At 56.3% G+C, this 17,984-nt stretch overlaps 6 protein-coding genes across 6 annotated transcripts; 4 read left to right on the forward strand and 2 right to left on the reverse strand.

Annotated features, from left to right (window-relative positions):
• Window positions 1–62: 62 nt before the first annotated feature.
• Window positions 63–2,883, reverse strand: BDY24DRAFT_384719 (GRAM and VASt domain-containing protein). Its single transcript, XM_076639854.1, has 9 exons — window positions 2,349–2,883; window positions 2,177–2,280; window positions 1,986–2,084; window positions 1,470–1,891; window positions 1,291–1,379; window positions 1,018–1,201; window positions 800–909; window positions 668–702; window positions 63–582 (listed from the first exon to the last, which is right to left on the reverse strand). The coding sequence occupies exons 1-9, from the start codon at window positions 2,785–2,787 to the stop codon at window positions 160–162; spliced, it is 1,905 nt and encodes a 634-aa protein (XP_076497992.1). The 5' UTR covers window positions 2,788–2,883; the 3' UTR covers window positions 63–159.
• Window positions 2,884–2,889: 6 nt separating this feature from the next.
• BDY24DRAFT_384720 (Mpv17/PMP22 family protein) lies at window positions 2,890–4,780 on the reverse strand (the record flags this gene model as incomplete). Its single annotated transcript, XM_076639855.1, has 10 exons — window positions 2,890–3,327; window positions 3,430–3,514; window positions 3,619–3,661; window positions 3,748–3,842; window positions 3,921–4,101; window positions 4,178–4,194; window positions 4,278–4,289; window positions 4,370–4,445; window positions 4,525–4,545; window positions 4,623–4,780. Coding segments are annotated over 10 exons (749 nt in total), but the record flags the coding sequence as incomplete, so codon positions are not given.
• A 1,251-nt stretch (window positions 4,781–6,031) lies between these two features.
• BDY24DRAFT_384727 (uncharacterized protein) lies at window positions 6,032–8,775 on the forward strand. Its single transcript, XM_076639856.1, has 6 exons — window positions 6,032–6,558; window positions 6,653–7,599; window positions 7,772–7,942; window positions 8,029–8,208; window positions 8,289–8,456; window positions 8,531–8,775. Exons 1-6 carry the CDS (start codon window positions 6,179–6,181, stop codon window positions 8,731–8,733), a joined length of 2,049 nt encoding a protein of 682 aa, XP_076497994.1. The 5' UTR covers window positions 6,032–6,178; the 3' UTR covers window positions 8,734–8,775.
• Window positions 8,776–9,621: 846 nt separating this feature from the next.
• On the forward strand, window positions 9,622–10,650 carry BDY24DRAFT_384729 (uncharacterized protein). The gene is made up of 4 exons (XM_076639857.1): window positions 9,622–9,754; window positions 9,859–9,913; window positions 10,006–10,267; window positions 10,422–10,650. The coding sequence occupies exons 2-4, from the start codon at window positions 9,898–9,900 to the stop codon at window positions 10,480–10,482; spliced, it is 339 nt and encodes a 112-aa protein (XP_076497995.1). The 5' UTR covers window positions 9,622–9,754; window positions 9,859–9,897; the 3' UTR covers window positions 10,483–10,650.
• A 1,594-nt stretch (window positions 10,651–12,244) lies between these two features.
• BDY24DRAFT_384731 (uncharacterized protein) lies at window positions 12,245–15,986 on the forward strand. Its single transcript, XM_076639858.1, has 4 exons — window positions 12,245–12,637; window positions 12,727–14,218; window positions 14,298–15,560; window positions 15,629–15,986. Exons 1-4 carry the CDS (start codon window positions 12,426–12,428, stop codon window positions 15,704–15,706), a joined length of 3,045 nt encoding a protein of 1,014 aa, XP_076497996.1. The 5' UTR covers window positions 12,245–12,425; the 3' UTR covers window positions 15,707–15,986.
• Window positions 15,987–16,264: 278 nt separating this feature from the next.
• BDY24DRAFT_384733 (OPA3 family protein) lies at window positions 16,265–17,941 on the forward strand. The gene is made up of 4 exons (XM_076639859.1): window positions 16,265–16,459; window positions 16,526–16,622; window positions 16,694–16,916; window positions 17,334–17,941. The coding sequence occupies exons 1-4, from the start codon at window positions 16,349–16,351 to the stop codon at window positions 17,758–17,760; spliced, it is 858 nt and encodes a 285-aa protein (XP_076497997.1). The 5' UTR covers window positions 16,265–16,348; the 3' UTR covers window positions 17,761–17,941.
• The last annotated feature ends 43 nt before the right edge of the window (window positions 17,942–17,984 follow it).

Raw genomic sequence — 17,984 nt, forward strand, 5'->3', positions numbered from 1 at the left:
CGCGTCGTCGACTTCTCCTTTCCCTTCGTTCCAACCTCCTCGCATCGTTCTCGGCTCGAAAAGAGATATTACAGAGACATATATCCTCCTTCAAAAATTAAAAATACGCATTACCAACCGTCGAGATGTCTAGAAAACCTCCCAAGATCGACTCCTCCTTCAACCCTCCAACAACCCCCCGAACCTCCCTCCCAAACAAGTCCTCACCCCTTCCCACTCCCTCTCGATCCTCTCCAGCCTCTCCATCGCCCCCTGTACCTCCGCTCCTCCCTTCCAAGCTGTCGCCCTGCTCGCCACCTTCGTAGCTCCTGACCCGCCTGTTCCGCCTTGGATCCAGTGCATCAAGTTGAACAGCATCGAAACGACGAGGAGAGCGAGGATGGCTGAGCGAACGGGGTCGTCCATGAGGTAGTCGACGACGGAAGTGGACTCGCGAGCGGAGGATTCAGCGGCTGAATCGGACTCGTCGTCGACTTCGTCGTCGACGTCCCCTTCGGCGTTGGTTTCGCCTGTGACGTTGAATTCGGAGGAGTGGGACTTGATGTGGGCTCGACAGGCTTGGGCGAGGGGTTTGTTGTAGTCCTGAAAGAGGAGGGAGAGTAGTTGGAGGTTAGTTTGAGAGAGAAAGAGAGAGCGACAGAAGGAGACGAGGGAAGAAGGGACGAACCTTTTGACCTTGGATCGACGAGGAGTTGATCACAGCTGTAAACAAAAAAGAAAGGTAAAAGAGAGGGAGAGAAAGATGAGCTCGATGAAACGAGCGGAGAGAAACGACGGAAAGAAGACGCGTCAAACTCACACTTCAACATGCTCCTCCCACTCCACTCCACCTTCGACGTAGCCACCACTCTCGCCCCACCCTTCTGACCTCCCTCCCACGTGATACAGGTCTTGGTGTGGACCTCGAAGCTGCGAGACGAAGGAAACCCCAAAAACAGACGCGTCAGGCTCGTTTCCTCCTCCTCCTCTCTTCTCTCCCCTCCCCACCGTTTCTCTTTCGTTCTCAAGCCAACTCACCTCTTCCCACTAGGCACCTCCGGCGTTTTAGTAATCGTCAACACCCCGTACCACCCCTCGGGATCCTCGTGGATGATCTCGTCCTCGAAGTAGCATTTCGCACTCGACGGACCCACAGAGCCAGAGAGCGGTTTTGTATACTCGAAGGAGCGTTTCCCGTTGGACCAGGGAGTGATTTTGATATCTAACGAACGAACGAGGCGAGAGAGTCAGCTTGAGAGGAGAAAGAGGGAAGAGGGAGAAGGTGAAAAAAAATGAGACGCTGAGACTCACCCGTAAACTTCAACTTCTCCCACAGCGCACGAATGAAGTCCTCGTCGTGGAACATGAGGTTGAAGATCTTCTCAGGGGTGGTGGGGAACCTGATCAACAGCGCAACCAAACCAAAGGTCAGCCTGATCTCGACGCGTCTCGTCTCATCTCGTCTGGTTTCGCTTCGTTCAAAAACGCACCTAACATCCAGACACTTCTCCGGGAAAGCCTTCGTCTCCGCCTTGGTCGCCTCATGACTCGCTCCATCCTCCTTCACTCCATTCAACTTCCCACTTCCCCCAGAAGCCTTGTTCCCCGTCACTCCCGTCACAGCACTCGCTGCCGCGTTGGCGTTCGCATTCGCACTGGCCGTAGCGTTCTCGCTCCTGCTCCTGTTGTTCCCACCGTGAGCGGTCCCATCGTTAGACATAGACGAGCGGTTGGAGGAGATGGAGAGTCGTCGGGAAGCAGAGGTGTTTCGACCCGGGGAGAGGGACGAGGAGGGCAGATCGTCGGGTTGGGAAGCGATGAAGGAAGAGTAGGCTTCGGGAGCTTGGGATCTCCAGAGAGCGAGGAGGAGGTCGAGGGTTGCGTCTCGGTTGGGAAGAGTGGCGAAGGAGTACTGATGAGCAGGAGAGGGGAAGAGGAGGGAAGACGGGTGAGTTCAGGCCGCCGACGCGTGAGAGGGTGCCGAGAAGGAAAGAACTGAAACGAACCTCTGTTCCATCTTGGAGTTTGAAGAGGATAGCGTTGGGGATGACGAGAGCTGTCATCTTGGGGAGGATAGCAGCGACGTCTTTGAGAGGGAAGTGGACCTAAAGAAGAAGAAGGAAAAGAAGGTCAGCCCTCGGAGAAAGGCGAGGCTTCCTTCGAATGAGCTCAAGGTTTTTTTGTTCTCTGTTCTCACCTTGGTCTTGAACCCCAAGATGTTAGCCTTGAACCCAACCGAGAACGTCGAGATGAAGATTCTCCCGTGTACGAGGATATCTTTGGCGAGAGCACATCCGCAAGCTAGAAGACGAAGAGGTCAGGAACGAACGGCTCGAGCTCAACTTCCCACGTCACCTCCTTGTACTCACTCTCTACCAACTCCTCCATCTCTTCCTCTTCGTCCTGAAGTTCAAAATGATCTTTCCACTCCCTCTCCCTCTTACTGCCCTTCTCAATCCCTCCACTGTTGCTACTGAGCGTACTGAAACTGCTCGAGTTGGTCGTCGTCCGAGCGATAGTCTCTCCTTCTTCGTCCTCTCCTCCCTTCGTAGGAACACGGAGGTACGGCTCTCCCTCTGGCAACCCAGCCAGATTAACGTTCACGTCGGAAGCAGAGTTTCTCGCCGTGGGAGTATCGAGCGAATCCGAATCGTCGATGGTCGTTTGGAGGTTGGGTTCGGTCGTGGATTCGCGAAGGAAGGGCAGGCCGAGCATGCTTGAAGAAGAGGAGCTGGGACGGTCGCGATGCGATTGAGAGGAGGAGGAGAGAGTGGGCTGTTGGGGTGGGGGTGGGAGGGGAGATGACATTGTACTTTTGTTGAGAATTCGGAGGTTGTGGGAGTTAGGGGGAAAGCATCAGAAAGAGGGAAGGGAAGGGGTAGGGTCAAGGAGATGAGCTCAACCCTCGGGGGCTGGTGACGCCCCGAAGGAGCGAGGGATCCGGGTGTGAGAGAGAGCTTAAAAAATCTTGCTTGGTCCGATTTTCTTGAAGCCTTGGGATGTAGATCTTGACGAGTTTTCTGGGAAAGTTTGCTCAGGTGATGAGGCAGGAGGGAGCAGATTCCTTGACGCGTCTCGAAGTTTCAACTCGCCCCCTCTCCTTCGAAGCGAAAGATCTACAGCCATTGACCTGCAGATCCCGAAGTAAAGGTTTCCGTCTAATAATGTATGGTGACGATCCCAGTCCCGTGCATGAAAAAAAGTCTAGAAGTACAAGCCTCCACCGCGAAGCACTTCGACGCGTCGTTTCCTTCTCCTGCTGCTCCACGAAAAAGACCCAGGAGCTCTCAAGCCCCACCAAACTCCTCAGCCGCTACTTCTCCCTTCTCCGAGTTGAGTAGACTCAGGCTGTTCAGAAAGAGGACGCAAGAAGAAGATCAGTTCGAGATGAACGAGAGGTCGGAAGACAACGAGAAGATGGAGGGACAAAGAGACGGGGACGGAACGAACTAGAGCGTCCACAAAACTCCACACGACGACTGGAAGGGCACTCGATAGGCGAGAGGCATGTATCGAAAGTTGACGACTTGGATGACTGAGGTGAGGAAGAGACGCGTTCGGTTGGGTTGAGCATCAGCGACGTTTCAAAGGAAGGCGGAAGAGCTGAGAGGCAGTTGAAGAAAACGAGATGGAACGTACAAGGCCAAACCGTCCAGTTCGCCAAGATCGCAGGGACGTACATCTGAAAACGAAAGAGCAAACGACGAACTCGCATCAGCTCTCTCCTCTCTCCCTCTCTCCGTTCCTCTCGAAAAACGTCGGACTCACCGTCTTGAACTTGTCCTGAATCGAATCCGACGACTTCGCCTCCATGATACCCATCGACGCGATGAACAACACAAGTCCTATGGGAGCCATGACCGCTGATCAAACGAAGACGAAAACCGAACGACGTGAGCTCATCCACCTTTCTCTCAGTTTGAGCTAGCTAGGCGACCCACCCTGATCAGCCAACACCCTCTTCCCCAGCGCGAGGAAGGACACGTTATCCTGCACGACGGTGAGCTGACCGAGCTTCTCTGATGCTGCTGTTGAGCTTGAGGCTGGACGAGGGGAGATGGGGGAGAGCAGCGATTTGGCTGCTTTCGAGGAAGGCCGGAGGGGGAAGTTTCGTTCGAGGACCTGTGGATCAAAAGAACAGGAGCTTTTTGATTGGAAAGAGTAGGATAGATGATATAGGAGTTGGGGTTGAGCGTACGTTGTTCCATCGTCCAACTGAGGAGGAAGGAAGGAAGAGAGAGGGAAGGCGGTCAGCTCAAGGAGGAACGGAGGGAAGCGAGAGTCGGAGAAGGACTGACTTATGGGACCCACTGCGAAACGAGAGAACGTCAAAATCAGAGTCAGTAAATTTTAGGAAGGAAGGTTCTGAGATAAAGAAAAATCTACTCACTTCCTATCCCAAAGGCAACGAAACGAAGCGATCGAACAGGATCGTAGGCGACCTGCATTCCTCCTTCCTCCACCATCTAACCCATCCCAACCAACAAAAAAGGGCCCGAATCAGCTCTCTGAATCGGTAGAAAACAAGGTGGTTAGATGACTCACTATGATCTGAGCTGATTGAGCCTTCAGCCCTCAAAACAAAGGGAACGGATCAGTTCAAAGAAGGAAGATAAGGGAGTTTGGTTGGAGAGTGAGCTCACGACGACGTCGGCCACTCCGCTCAAGAATCCGTTCGTGACGGCGAGAGTAGCAGTAGGACGGGATCGAAAACTCGAGTTGTAGAAGCTGGCGAACTGCTTGAGGGTGTTGATCATTTTTTCGAGGCTAAGATGGAAGTTGGAGGGGAGGAGCGTCATGGAGGCCGAGCGCAGGAGGGATGGATTCAAGAGCGACCTTTGTTCGATCTGTTGTCTGCCACCAAACCACCCCTCCCACTCCCCTCCCTCAAGATGTCCGACTATCCTTATCTCGGGAAAGCAATGTACGTTCGCCTCCCTTCCTTGGTGAGATCTCGAGCTGACCACTCGGTTGTTGTCGCCCTCTGCAGAATGAGGTTCAAATCGCCTCACGCTACGGACCTCTCGTTCGAAGCTGAGCAGTTCGTCAGAGTCCTAGGAAAGGCTCCAGAGGACGACGACTGGAGCGTAGGAGAGACTCTGGATGGAGCTAAGAAGGGAATCTTCCCGAAGGTGAGTATTCTACTACTAGAGGAGGGAGGGAGGGAAGGAAAGAGGGGAGGAGTGTGCGCTGTGCGAGCGAGGTTCAACCGAGGACGAGAACAACGAAGGAGGAGGATCGATGGAACGCTGGCAGAAGTGAAGGAAACGTTTTCGCTGACTTGAGGTGTTGTCTATGGGTCCTGATTATTTAGGATTTCGTCGAGAAAACGGACGAGCAACCTCCCGTTCAAGAGGAGGAGGACAAGAAGGAAGACGGGCCATCTCCCTCAGCTCCCTCCTCCTCGTTAGCTCCTCCCGTCGTCGCCATCCCTACCACCATCGAAGACGACTCTTCCTCCACCAAGGACGAAGAGCCCTCAGCACCCTCTCCCACACCCATCGAACCCGTTCCCATTCCAACCAAAGCTCCCTCGGACCCTCCAGCGCCTTCCAACTCGCCTCCTCTCTCGGACCTCCCTCCCATCTCTGACCACGCCGTCCCTTCTCCCATCGACACCCACGTCCCAGACACCTCCCCAGCACCCTCCGTTCCCTCCTCGGTCCACTCTCCTCCCACCGTCCTCTCCGAAACTCCCTCCCTCTCAGCTCGTCCTTCCTACAACGACGCTCAGCTCTCCGCTTCGCCTCCTCCTCCTCCAGCTCCCATCGCCGTCGCCGCCGCCGTCGAACCCACCACGAAGCAGCAGACCTCTACTCCCACCCTCAAGCAGGTTCCTCAGGAAGCTCCCTCAGCTGTCAAGGTCGGAGGAATGTCCGCTTCGGACGCGAAGGAGAGCATCACTCGAGGAGGAGGATCTCTCAAAGATCGAATGGCTGCGTTCCAGCAGAAGGCCGCTGCTCCCACTGCTCCTCCTCCCGTTCCTCGAGGGAAACCGGGCAACTGGGCTTGGAAGAACAAGGCTGCTGCTGCTGCTACCGAAGGAACCAGTCCAGGAGGAGGAGGAGGAGGAGGAGACGCTTCAGCTCAACCATCGCCAGCGTCATCGTCGTCCCCAGCCGTCGCTCTCCCTTCTACCCAATCTCCCAGCAGCACCACCGCTTCCCCTCCTCCCACCTCTACCTCTCGACCAGGAGCCATGTCTGCTTCCGACGCTAAGGAATCTATCACTAAATCCGGAGGATCTCTCAAGGAGAGAATGGCCGCTCTACAAGCGCAAGGAGCATTCGGTTCTTCGTCTCCTCCCTCGGCTTCGTCCCCTCCCGTTCCCTCAGGGAAACCCAAGGTCTGGAAACGACCCGAGCCCGTCGCTGCTCCCGAGTCGGAGGTCGTCGTCGAGGAGAAGAAGAAGAGCAAGTGGACGGTGGAGGAGCACAAGAGTGACGACGAGGGAGCTGGAGGAGTCGAGAAGTCAGGGAAGGCTTTGGTTGTGGAGCCTGAGGAGGGAGCGGAAGATGGAGAAGAGAAAGAAGAGGCTGTAGAGGAGAATGATGAGGAGGCTGCTGAGAGGACTAGACGGTGAGTCTCATCTTTTTGTCGTCGAGGCGTCCGATTCTGCGCCGAAGACGACGAGAACTGATCCCCATCTCTTTTCGTCCTTCACTTTCTTCAGGGCCGCCATCGCCGCCCGAATGGCCAAGATCGGAGCTCGAGGTCCCATGGGAATGATGAAGGCCCCTCCTCCCGTTCCCGTCAAGAAACACTCCTCCTCTGAACAGCCAGCCTCGCCCGACGTCGAACGCGACGAACCCAAACCCACTCCTCTCCCCGTCCTCCCTTCCCCCACCGAAACCTCTGCCTCCACCGAGGCCACCGACCCAACCAAAACCACCGCTCCTCTCCCAGCCATGCCTCGACGAGCCGCTCCTCCCAGGAGGAAACCTCAGAAATCGACTTCCACGTCGACTTCAACCTCGGCTCCCGTCGTCGAAGGAGAAGCAGACGCAGGACATCCGATCCCTCCCAACCCGGACGAGATTCCTCTTGAGAAGACGGAGGAGGAGAAGGAGCAGGAGAAGAAGGAGGAAGAAGCTGGGAAGGGAGAGGAGGGAGCGAAGGGAGCTCAGAAGGCTGGTATCGCTCTCGCTCCCGTCGAGTCGAACGACGACGAAGGATCGGAGGTTCCCAAGGACGAACCAGCTCAAGCCGAGCTTTCCAAGGTCGATCCTTCAGTCGAGCACATGGAGAAGACCCTCGCCGTCGTCGAACCGGAGAAGCAAGATCAACTCGTCGCGTCCCCAGCTCAGGAGATCGTCGATCCCGTCTCGATCCCCTCGGTCGCTCAAGCTGGACACCACGTTCGAAGGACGTCGATCCCCATGCCTGCTAGGGATGCGAGCTACCACGAGATGGATCTGGAGCATCGAGAGGTCAAGAAGGAGGACGTGGGACCGCCGATTCATCCCGTCGAGCATTTGAAGGACGAGCCAAAGAGCAGGGAGTCGTCGTTGGATAAGGAGAAGGTCGAGGAGGAGAAGGACGGGGAGGTGGTGAAGGAGAAGGAGAGGAAGAGGTCGTTGCCTTCGATTCCTGTAGCTGTGGAGGAAAATGAAGTGAAGGGTGCGGACAACAGTTTCTGATTTTCTTCCCTCCCTCCCTACCCTCATCTCCCTGTACCCTCTGTACACTACGAAATCACACCCTAACCTCCCCTCTCCCTCCCCTCTTTTTCTTTCTTAACATCTTTTCTCTCTACCATGGCCACTTCAACCTCGACTTCGACTTCGTTAAGACTCATCGCCCGAAGGATCCCCTCGTCTCCCACCTCCTCGTTCCCTCCCTCAACCGCCAACTCCTCTCGCCGCTGAGGATACCGGAGGAGAGAGCACCATCGACGAGGAAGAAGGTGGACTGACAGATGAGGAGGAGCAGCAGAGGGAGGTGGAGCATTTGGAGGAGGAAGGTGAGTCGGATGGAGATTGAGACGCGTCTCGAAGAGGGTTGATTCGGAGTGCTGATTTCGTTTTCGTACCGCGTTTGCGTTCAAAGCCCCACCACCACCACCTCGTCGAACTTCAGTGATCCCTCCTCTTCCCAAGGTCCTTGCTGCTCTCGCTTCGGACGACGAAGACGAGGAGGTCGAGTCGCCTGCGACTTCCGAGGTGGAGGAGCGGGATGCGGTGCAGTCTGATCTGGAGGAGGAAGGTGCGGAGCCTGAGGAGGAGGAAGGTCAGTCCACGCCCGCACTCTACTTGTCTTCAAGATTCGATGCTGACTATCTCCTCTCGTTCTCGTTCGTTACGAATCAGTCGCTCCTCCCCTCCCTCCCGCTCGACACGCGTCCGTCCCCGTCCCCGTCGCTCCTCATTCGCCCGAACCTGCTGCTCCTCCACCTTCACTCCCTCACCACGCTTCTGGACGTCCTGCTGTGCCGATGGGATACCAGGCGGAGGCTGCTGCTCCTGCTGAAGAAGCTCGTGAGTCGTCTTTCCCGACGCGTCGAATCGAAGAAGAGTACCTGATCGTTTCTCGTTCGTCTTCTTGTTATCAGCTCCTCCCTCGAACCTCGCTCGTCGAGCGTCGGTTCAGATTCCTTCGACTCCTACTTCCCAACAACCCGAGGAATCGGAAGCCACTGCCCAGGAGACTGAGGAGGCGGAGGAACACGACGAGGAACAGGCGAGGAGGCAGACGATTGCTGCGAGGTTGGTTTCTCTTCCTTCGTCTCGTTCCTCGTTCGACTTCTCGAGCTGAACTTCTTCTTTCCGATCATAGAATGGCCAAACTCGGAGGAGCCAACCAGATGCGAATGTTCGGAGGACCTCCTCCTCCCGTCAAGAGGCAGACCGCTCCTCCTTCCGACGAAACCGTCGCTTCGCCCATCGAAAAGGACGAAGACTCCACTCCCGCCGTCGGGGAACCCACCGCTCCTGTGGAGGACGAGGACGAGGAAGCCGCCGACGAGGCTAGACGAGCGAGAGCGAGAGCCAAGTTGGGGAAGATGGGAGGAGTAGGGTTTGGGATGGGAGGAGGTGCGTTCGGTGCTCCTCTTCCTGCTCCTGAGCCTGAGCCTGAGGTCGAGGAGGAGAAGGAGGAGGAGACGAAGGAGAGGCCTGTCGAGAACGACGACGAGGAGAAGACCGCTCAGTTCGACGACGAGGAGGAGGAAGAAGACGAAGCACCCCCAGCTCCTCCTCCCGCTCGACGACCTTCGGTCCCAGCTCCAGTAACTCGGTCCCTCCCTCAACCTCCTCCGGATCCTACTCCCGCTTCGCCAACAGTGGAGGAGCCCGAATCTTTCCACGACGAACCACAACAGGAAGACGAAGACGAGGAGGAAGCAGCACCTCCTCCTCCCGCCCGCCCAGCACGCGGTCTCCCTCCTCGAACCTCTATCGATACCCAACCCCCTCCTCCCATCGAACACGACGAACCCTCTACTTTCGTTTCCTCGCCCACCTCTCCTCAACGGAAATCGTCGATGAACAAGCGGTTCTCGGGTCTGATGCGAGGTGCGAGTCGAACTTCGACGGACGAGGCGACGAGACCCAGCCTGGATGAGATCCACAGGCCGAGCGAGCAGCAGCTGCACCAGCAAAACTCGAGGACTCCGTCAGCAGGGACTGCTTCGGCTACGATCGATGAGGAGGAGGGAGGAGCGGGAGGAGGAAACGTGAACGGAGTTGAGTTGGTGGAGCTGTCGAGGTCGTTGGGAAGTGCGGTAGCTAGGCATGCGGATAGCTTGCTGGGGCAGAGCAAGAAGGCCGTTATCGCTGTAAGTACGGGGCCTCTTCTTTACGGGTTGGGTCTGGAGTTGGGAGGAAAGAAGAGGATTGAACTGACGCGTCGGACCCTCTTCTTTCGTTTCGCTTCTTTCAGGATGGTACTTCGTTCGGATTCGTCTCGGAGACTCTCTACATGGCTCACTGCAAGGGTGCGTACCGTCTTTTAAGCTGAAGAATGAAACGAAGTCTCGTCTACGAGACAAGACGAGCGCTGATCTTCCCTTCGGTTCGCCTCGCCCAGCTCCCACCACCACCTCCTTCGGCCACCTCATCTTCCACCAATCCTCCCAGGACCTCCTTGCTCGTCGAGACGACATCCGACCAGGAGACGTCATCACCCTCTCCTCCGCTTCCTTCAAAGGGAAGAAGGGACTCCAATCGTACGCGATGGAGGTCGGTCAAGGAGTCGCCATCGTCCTCGAGTTCGAAGTGAAGAAGAGCAAGATCAGAGTAGTTCAGGCTGCCGGGAAGGCGAACCACTACCCTACCCTCGAAAGCGTCAGGTGAGTCACATATTTTCTGCTTCCTCCTCCCAAGCACGAGGGAAGCTCCGGTTGGGCGCTCGACCCTCCTCTCGCTGCCTCCGCTCTCTTGCCTTCAGCTTTGAGCCGGATCGCCCTGCTGATCACCGTTTTGCCTGTTTGCTCATCTTTCTAGTTACCGACTTGAGGATCTCAAGGCTGGAGACGTTCGTGTTTTCCGACCTGTTCACGCTTGAGACGACTGAGACGCGTTTCACCTTCGTTCGACGTCGACTTTCTTTTCCTTCCTTCTTCTCTCTCCTTTCACGTACAATCTCTGCTATCTCTCCGCTTCTTTCTTTTAGTGTTCACATACTCCTTTCTTTGACGACCTGTTTTGCTGTTGCATGACCTTCTTTACACAAGGTGAGACCGACGTCGAGAAAGATCAGAACGACGACTGACGGCGTCCGTCCTTCTCCCTCCCTCGTTGTGTTCGTCTCTCGCGACCGGGCCACGTCCGAGAAGGGGAAAAGACAAGGTGACGAGCCTCGTTGCTTTGTTTGGAGAAAAAGATTGGAGGAAAGAAGGGAGATGGGGTCGGGGGCTGGGCTGAAAGTCAACCGCGAAACGTGAGCTCCCCTCTCCTTCCTTCCCTCCTGTCAACCATCACTCCTGTCGGGATCTAATCGGCCCTGAATTATGAGCTCCGGTAGTAAGGGATACACACTCTTCTCCCCCGAGAGAGCTTCTTCTCCTTTTCCTACACAACCGTCACCATCCATCAGCTCCGTTCCTTCTTCCCTCCCTCCGATCCTCCTCCCTCCTCGATCCTCTTCCCTTCCCTCGGTCGCTCCTCCTCCAATCCCCCCTCCTTCCCTTTCACACTCTTAATCGGTTAGAGTTCTCTACGCACGGACGATCATCAAACCGCGGCGAATGTCGTTCATTCCTTCCAGGAAAGGGCAGAAGCTTCGACGCAAACCCAGCTCGCCCGATTCCTTCTTCGCCCTAGCAGAGATGCCCTCCTTTGGAGAACCTAGACAACCACCCGTCCCTACTTCGACCACCAGACCCTTCCTCGTTCCCTCGGCCCTCAAACCTACCTTTTCAGCAACGACGAACCCTCCTCCTCCTCCCTCCAAACCCCTCGCTTCAGCCTCGTCGAAAGGATTCGGCTACTTCAACGACTTTGCTTCAGCAGTAGGAGTAGGAGGAGGAAGTTCACCGTCCAAGAAACCACCTACTCGACCTCCCAGACCTCCTCTCAGCAAATCTCATACCGCTCCTCCTCGAGATTCGGATGAGTGGGCAGGAGCAGGAGGAATCTCATCGTCGTCCTCAGCTTCAGCTCGACCTCCTTCGACCCTCCCAACTCCCTTCACCGCCTTCCCAACCCCCAGAAGTTCCGTGGCTGCCAGCTCGGCGACGACAAGGTCGCCCGTTCCTCCCCTGTTGGAAATTTCAGACTTTGGAGGGATGGACTGGGGGTTCGAGGAAGTGTTCGAGAGCTCGTCTTCGATTCGTGCAGTCGCAGGCTTGGGAGTCGCTAGGAAGAACTCAAGGAAGGTGAGTTTCTGCTTCGCTAGCTCAGAATTCGGATCCACGCAACTCTATCTTGGGTTTGACGTTCGGATGAAACGTTTCTGATGCCTTTTTCTTGCTGCTCATCTCCGACGTTCAGGCTTCCCCTGCACCGTCCTCTTCTTCTTCTCTTCGCCAACAACCTAGCCCGTTCCTCCAACCGACTGCTGCTCGAGCTGCTCCTCCAGTACGTCATTTATACTCGTAGACGTCTACCACCTTCTTGTTATCTATACTGACCTCTCTCTTCCTTTCTTCGCGGTTTGCTTCCGCTCAGAATCGACCTCCGCCTCCTCTCCCCTCTTCCTCCTCCTCAGCCGCTCCTCTTCTCGTCCGAGTGCGGAGTACTAGGAGAGGTCCTCCTGCTCCCATCCAGATCTTCTCTCCTCTCCTTCGCTCTCCTCCCAAGATCGACATCTCACCCTCAGGAGATCCAAACGAACGGGAGGCACGCGTCTCGGAAATCGGAGGTCGACGTCGGTCAGCAACGTTACAACCGAGTACGGCTCTCTCAAGTGGGACTCCTTCGTCGGGAAGCTACGATACGCACGACGGGAGTGGAGGGAGCAGTCCTGGATTGGAGGAGGCAGTGGTCAGCAGAGGGAAGCTCGTCTCGATGTACGAAATCTCAAGAGGTTCGACCGTCCCTGTCACTCAACTTCGGAAGCCCTCGACGTCGATGGAGGAGGTACGATCTCCACCTCTTCTCAGGACGCCAGGATCGAACCACCAAGATCACCCTCCTACTCCGTCTTCGATCCAGAGTCCTTCGAGCGTCTACAGCGACGAGTCGGCGCCAGGTCGTATCGGCGCTTCTTTGATCCAGCTGTGAGTGTATTCTCATCTTCCTGAGCCTCAGATCTACACACAAAGTCTTAACTGACTCTCTTATCCTTCCAATACTACTTTAAACTCAGCACTCTCACCCATCCTTCGACTCCCGGATCCAACTCATCTCACGCGTCGACGGGCGAAGGATCCAGCACCAAATCAGCGAGACCTCGACTCTCCCAACTCATCGTCCCTCCTCCCAGTACCCACCTTTCTACACTCTCTCAGTCACCGGCATCAGCAACCCACACCTCTCCCTCCTCCTACCTCCAACCGACCTCCGCCCTCGACACGTCTTCGCCCGTCGTCGTGACGCAGTCTCCCGAGCAGCTTCGTTCGGGGGAATCCAGCAACTTCACAGGAAGGTCGCACCAGTCGAATCAGTTCCAATTCTCGCCCGCTTCGAAGAACTCGCAGAACCTCACTCCCTTGACGGATCCCTCCTCGACTTCTTCCAGGAACGGTACCCCCAACACCAGCCTCTCCCACTTCGCCTCGACCGCCAGTCTCAGTCCAGCTCTCCCTCGATCGTACACTCCTGGATCAGGTCCATCCACGTCGGTCTTCGCGGCCAGTCCAGGTCTCACCCACGCTCTCAACACTCCAGGAACGGGAGCGTCGTCGTCGAGCTCAGGAAAGTTCTCCCATCCTCCTCGTCCCTCCGCGCTCGCATCCCTCGCAGCGTCGACGGCAGGACTCCCGAGGTCGAGAAGTGAGAGCACTCCCTTCATCGACGAGAGCGGAGGACGACTGGGAACGAAGAGACTCTCGAAGAGTCGCTGGGCTTCCGATTCGGATCTTCGCTCGATGGCCTCGTTTATTCCGGAGGAACCAGCGATAGGGGATTCGTCGAACGTCCTCGTGGCGCCGAGGATGCCAGCAGCGATGGAAGAGCAGGGAAGAGCATCGTCGCCCGCTCTCTCGACAAAGTCGTCGTTCCTCGAACTCCCTCTCAACTCCCCAGCTCCATCGAGGGCCTTCCCTCCCGCTCCTCGACCAACTCCAGCCTCGTCCTTCAAAGCCGATTACGCTCCATCGACTCTCTCGAACGGATCAGGAGGATCCAATCCCTCGTCAGGTCCAACTTCCTCGTCCGGTCCCTCTCCTCCTCCTCTTCAACACTCCCATTCCACTCCGATGCTCCCCACCGCCGCTTCGATCGCTGCCAAAGCCAACCTCCCTCCCTCCATCAACCTACCTCTACCCAACGACCCGGCCCTCCCGTTCCAAACCGTACCAGTCCCCTTCAAGACGATCCCGCTCGCCGACGCTCGTTCACTGTTCTCCACGTCGGAAATCCAGCAGATCATCTCTCTCTCCATCCAGAGCGCGTCGCCGGTCGGATCAGCTCACCTTCTCTCGGTCGAGGCAATGTCGGTACTGGTGCCGTTGGAGATCAGGAAGCTTCAGGCAAGGCAGTCGGCGCTGGTGGCAGAGTTCAAATCTCAGGCGAGGAGGAGGAAGAGGATCCACGGTTATCTGAACGAGCAGAGAGGAGGGACGAGTGAAGGGAAGGCCGGGAGGATTGCTAGTGCTTTGACGACTATAGGGTCGAAGAGTGATGCTGCTTGCGAGGAGGCGAGTTTTTCCTTTTCACGACAGTGCTTCTCGAGAGACGCGACGAGCTGACTTCTTTCTCTCTTCCTCCCATCTTCAGCTCTTCATCGTCACCAACCAAATCGATCAACTTAAATCCGTCCTTGCCGAATCAGTCGCTGGAGGTCTCTCGATCGCTCTTGGGAAGATCAACGCTTCGTTCCTTCGTTCGGCGGAGAAGATGGAGGCAGAGAAGTCGGAGAAGGCTCACGTCCAGGAGGAACTCGCAGCTCTTCGTGCTCAACTGGACTCGGAACGGGCGAAGACGTTGGAGGCCGAAGAGGAGAAGTCGAAACTGGCCAAGGAACTCGAGACGGCGAAGGAGGCGCTTCTCGTCGTCGAACCCAGAACACCTCGTCCATCTTCGACCTCGCACTTCCAGTACGCGTCGGAACCTCCTCTCTCCCCCGACTCGGAACCAGGCCATCTCTCGTCTCCCGATGTAGGATCACCTCAGTCTTCGTCCCCTGCCTCACCCTCGTCGACGTCGGACGACCACGAGGAATCTTCCCGTTGGAGCGTCAGCACCCTCGGAGCCGCATCGTTCTTCCCCTTCCCTCCTCAACGACTTCCGGACTCGCCAGCTCCAGCATCTCTCAAATATCCAACCTCTCCTTTATCCTTCCCTCTCTCTCCGGCGCTCCCTTCGCCTTCCACTCCTCGATTCGGATCAGCAACCACGTCCCCACAGACAAACCCCTCGTTCCTCAGCCCATCCCCGATCCTTCCTACTCCACCTCTCGCCCTTTATCCTCGCCTCGACGACCAGACTCCCACTCAGCTCAACTACCTTCGAGACCAAGCCTCACCATCCGATTCGATCTCGACGATACGACCGACCAAGGCAGGCCATTCGCATGGATCCTCTTCGATCTCCATGATGGTGCTCGACCCTTCTACCCATCCTTCCTCGACTACCACCTTCGCCGTCGTTCCCTCCTACCCTTACTCCTCGACCTACAACACGAACCCTCTTCAAACCAGCGGCTCTCGCCATCGTCGCAACGGAATCCATTTCCGAACGAACAGCGAGGCAGGAGGTCTCTCAGCAGCAGCTATGCTCCCTCCTCGTCGACTTCAGGAGGAGGACTGGGTCGACGAGACGGAGGAGGAAGAGGGAGGGCCGGTCGTGATCAGTCCGTTGAAGACGAAGCCGAGTGTGAGGCGGAGGGAGGAGGATTGGAAGATGACGGACGAGTTGAGCTTGACCAAGAGGAAGATGGTGCGAGCTCATACGGAGAAGGGAACCGAGGGAGCGAAGGAGAAGTTCAAGAATCGAGGGAAGAGAGCGGAGGGGAGGAAGAGTGCGATGGAGATGGAGACGGTTAGTTCGACGCGTTCTTCATTTCTCAAATCTCGTCGAACTGACGTTTTCTTCTCCCCTTCGTGTAGACCGAGTCCATCATGCTCGCCCTTGCTACGACATCTCTCTGGAGCACTCTCAACGGCGAGGTGGTTCCTCAACCCTAGGTTTCTTCGGTACTAGTTTTCGACTCTTTCTCTCACGGACTCTTTCTCGACTCTCGAACCACGCGTCTGCAGCACACACACTCATTCTACCTAGACCTGTCTATCCTACCCCTTCTTATAGTTCCTTACACCTAAGTCTCACCTACAGTTCTTTGTTGTTTTCCTACTCGTTTGTTCTTCGAAGAGCGGCTTTCTGTCGCTCTTCCTCCCTTGTCCTTCTCTTCTCTTAACGACCCCTCTCCTTTCTTTACCACCCACATACGCATCTTTATCATCCGGAACTCTTCTTTATCCCCTAATCGACTCTGCTCTTTTCCGCTGGAAGATTTTTTCGAAAGGAAGCGCCGGTGACGGACCTCCGTTGCGACTCTGCCGAATGGAAGCGAGAGCTCAACGTCCTCCCTTCCTTCCTTTCCTCCTTTCAACCTTCACCCCGTCGCTCCTTCGTTCTTCAGCCTATCTTCTCTCGGCTTATAGCCCGTGTGCTCCCTCTGCTTCCTCTCGCCCTCTCAAAAGTCCAGCTCACCAGCCGTCAACTCATCGCTCGCTCCTTCTCGACCTCCTTCCTTCCCTCCCTCCTTCCCTCCCTCCTTCCCTCCCTCCTTCCCTCCCTCCCTCCCTCCCTCCCTCCGCTCCCTCGCCATGGCTTCCGTCAAAGTAGCAAGCTTGCTGATTAAGACGATCAGTAAACCAATAGCGAATTCTCTCAAGAAACAAGCGCTCGAACACGACAGCTTTAAGCGGTTGTGCATCGTGAGTCGACCTTCCTCTCTTCCCCTCTCCTCCTCCTGACCTCCCTCCTCCTCTTTATCCGAACAGAAACTCGCTCAAACGATGCACACCTCGGAAGCGAAACTTCGAACAGGCTTTTTGAACGAGCCAAAGTCGACTATCCGACCTCTGATAGAGGCCAAGGGTGCGTTCGTCTCAGGCGAAGGAGAAAGAGAGCGTTGAGCTCGAGCTGAACCTTCCTTTCCCTCCTTTTAGCCATCACCAACGGAGCTACGGCTCTCGCCGAAGGTTTCCTCTTCTTCGTCGGCCTCTCTCTCATCGCAGGAGAGGCGTACCGTTCGTCTCGGTCGGCTGGGAAACGGAGAGATGATGTCGACGACAGGCTGGACGAGTTGAAGGAAGGGCTGGAGGAGATGAAGAAGATGGTGAAGAGTTTGCAGGAAAAGGAGGACGAGATTAAGGAGGACGGGAGTGCAAAGTAAGTACAGTTTTTCTCCATCTGGATTTGGGAGCGAGCTGGAGGAGGGCGAGGAGGGAGGGAAGGAGGGGCGTCGAGCGACGTTCGAAGTTTCCAGGGGTTCGCCTGCTATAGGGAAGCTCTCTGAAGTCGATATCAGAGGGAGGACGCTACGTCTGGGGCTTCTGAAGGTCGGTGTCGCAGATTCGGATCCGACGGGAGCTCGAGAATCGTCTACGGTTCCTGGCTGGTCGACGCCTCGTCGTCGAGCTCTCAGATTGTCGGGCAGAGCGAAGTGCCGCTCACAGATCGTACAAATCTACTGCCAGACACTTTCACTTGGATATGGGACTGCTTGGACTTTCGTCTCATTCCTGTTCTGAGCTCAGAAGCTGACCGCGCCTCTCCTTTGTCCCTCTCACGCGTCGCTTTCTTCAGAACCGCCCATCTCGAGTCCATCATCTCTCAAATCATTCAAATCGGACTCCGAGGAGGCTGGATCGATCCTTCTACGAACACCAATCCCCTTCCTCTCCCAACAACCGCTTACATCTCAGCGAACGACGTCCCTCCTCCCTTCCCCAGCGACGACTCTTCCCCTGCCTCCTCCTCCCCTTCACCTTCGCCTTCGCCATCGCCCTCACCTCCCTCATCACCCCTACCATCACCTTCTCGGAAGCTCTCGACAGCAGAGAGCATTCAACCTTTCGTCGCCCTTCAGAGTCAATTCGACAAGATCCCTCAGTCGCGGAAGAGCAGCACGACCGATTCGGTCAAGGTCAACGTAGAGGACGTCTGGACGGAAGAGATGATCGACGGGAGGGTCCATTTAGATTCGGATACGTCTGAGAAGATGGAGGATTGATGATGCTGGATCTGAAGACGCGTTTGCGACGAGTTCGATGTCAGTTTCAGGGTGGGCAAGGGACGACGCGGTCATGAACTCTCGTTGGGAGTTTTCGGAGTTTTCACGCCTTGGTCCTTCCCTCTTGACACAGGCTCCGACCTCTCATCTCGTCTCCGTTCGTACGTTTTATAGCGCATGGATGGACCACGCGAGACATGTGTCTGCTTCCTCGTCCTCTCCCC

The sequence above is a fragment of the Mrakia frigida genome (assembly GCF_051309035.1).
Source record: "Mrakia frigida strain ATCC 22029 unplaced genomic scaffold BDY24scaffold_10, whole genome shotgun sequence".
NCBI classification, from domain to species: domain Eukaryota; kingdom Fungi; phylum Basidiomycota; class Tremellomycetes; order Cystofilobasidiales; family Mrakiaceae; genus Mrakia; species Mrakia frigida.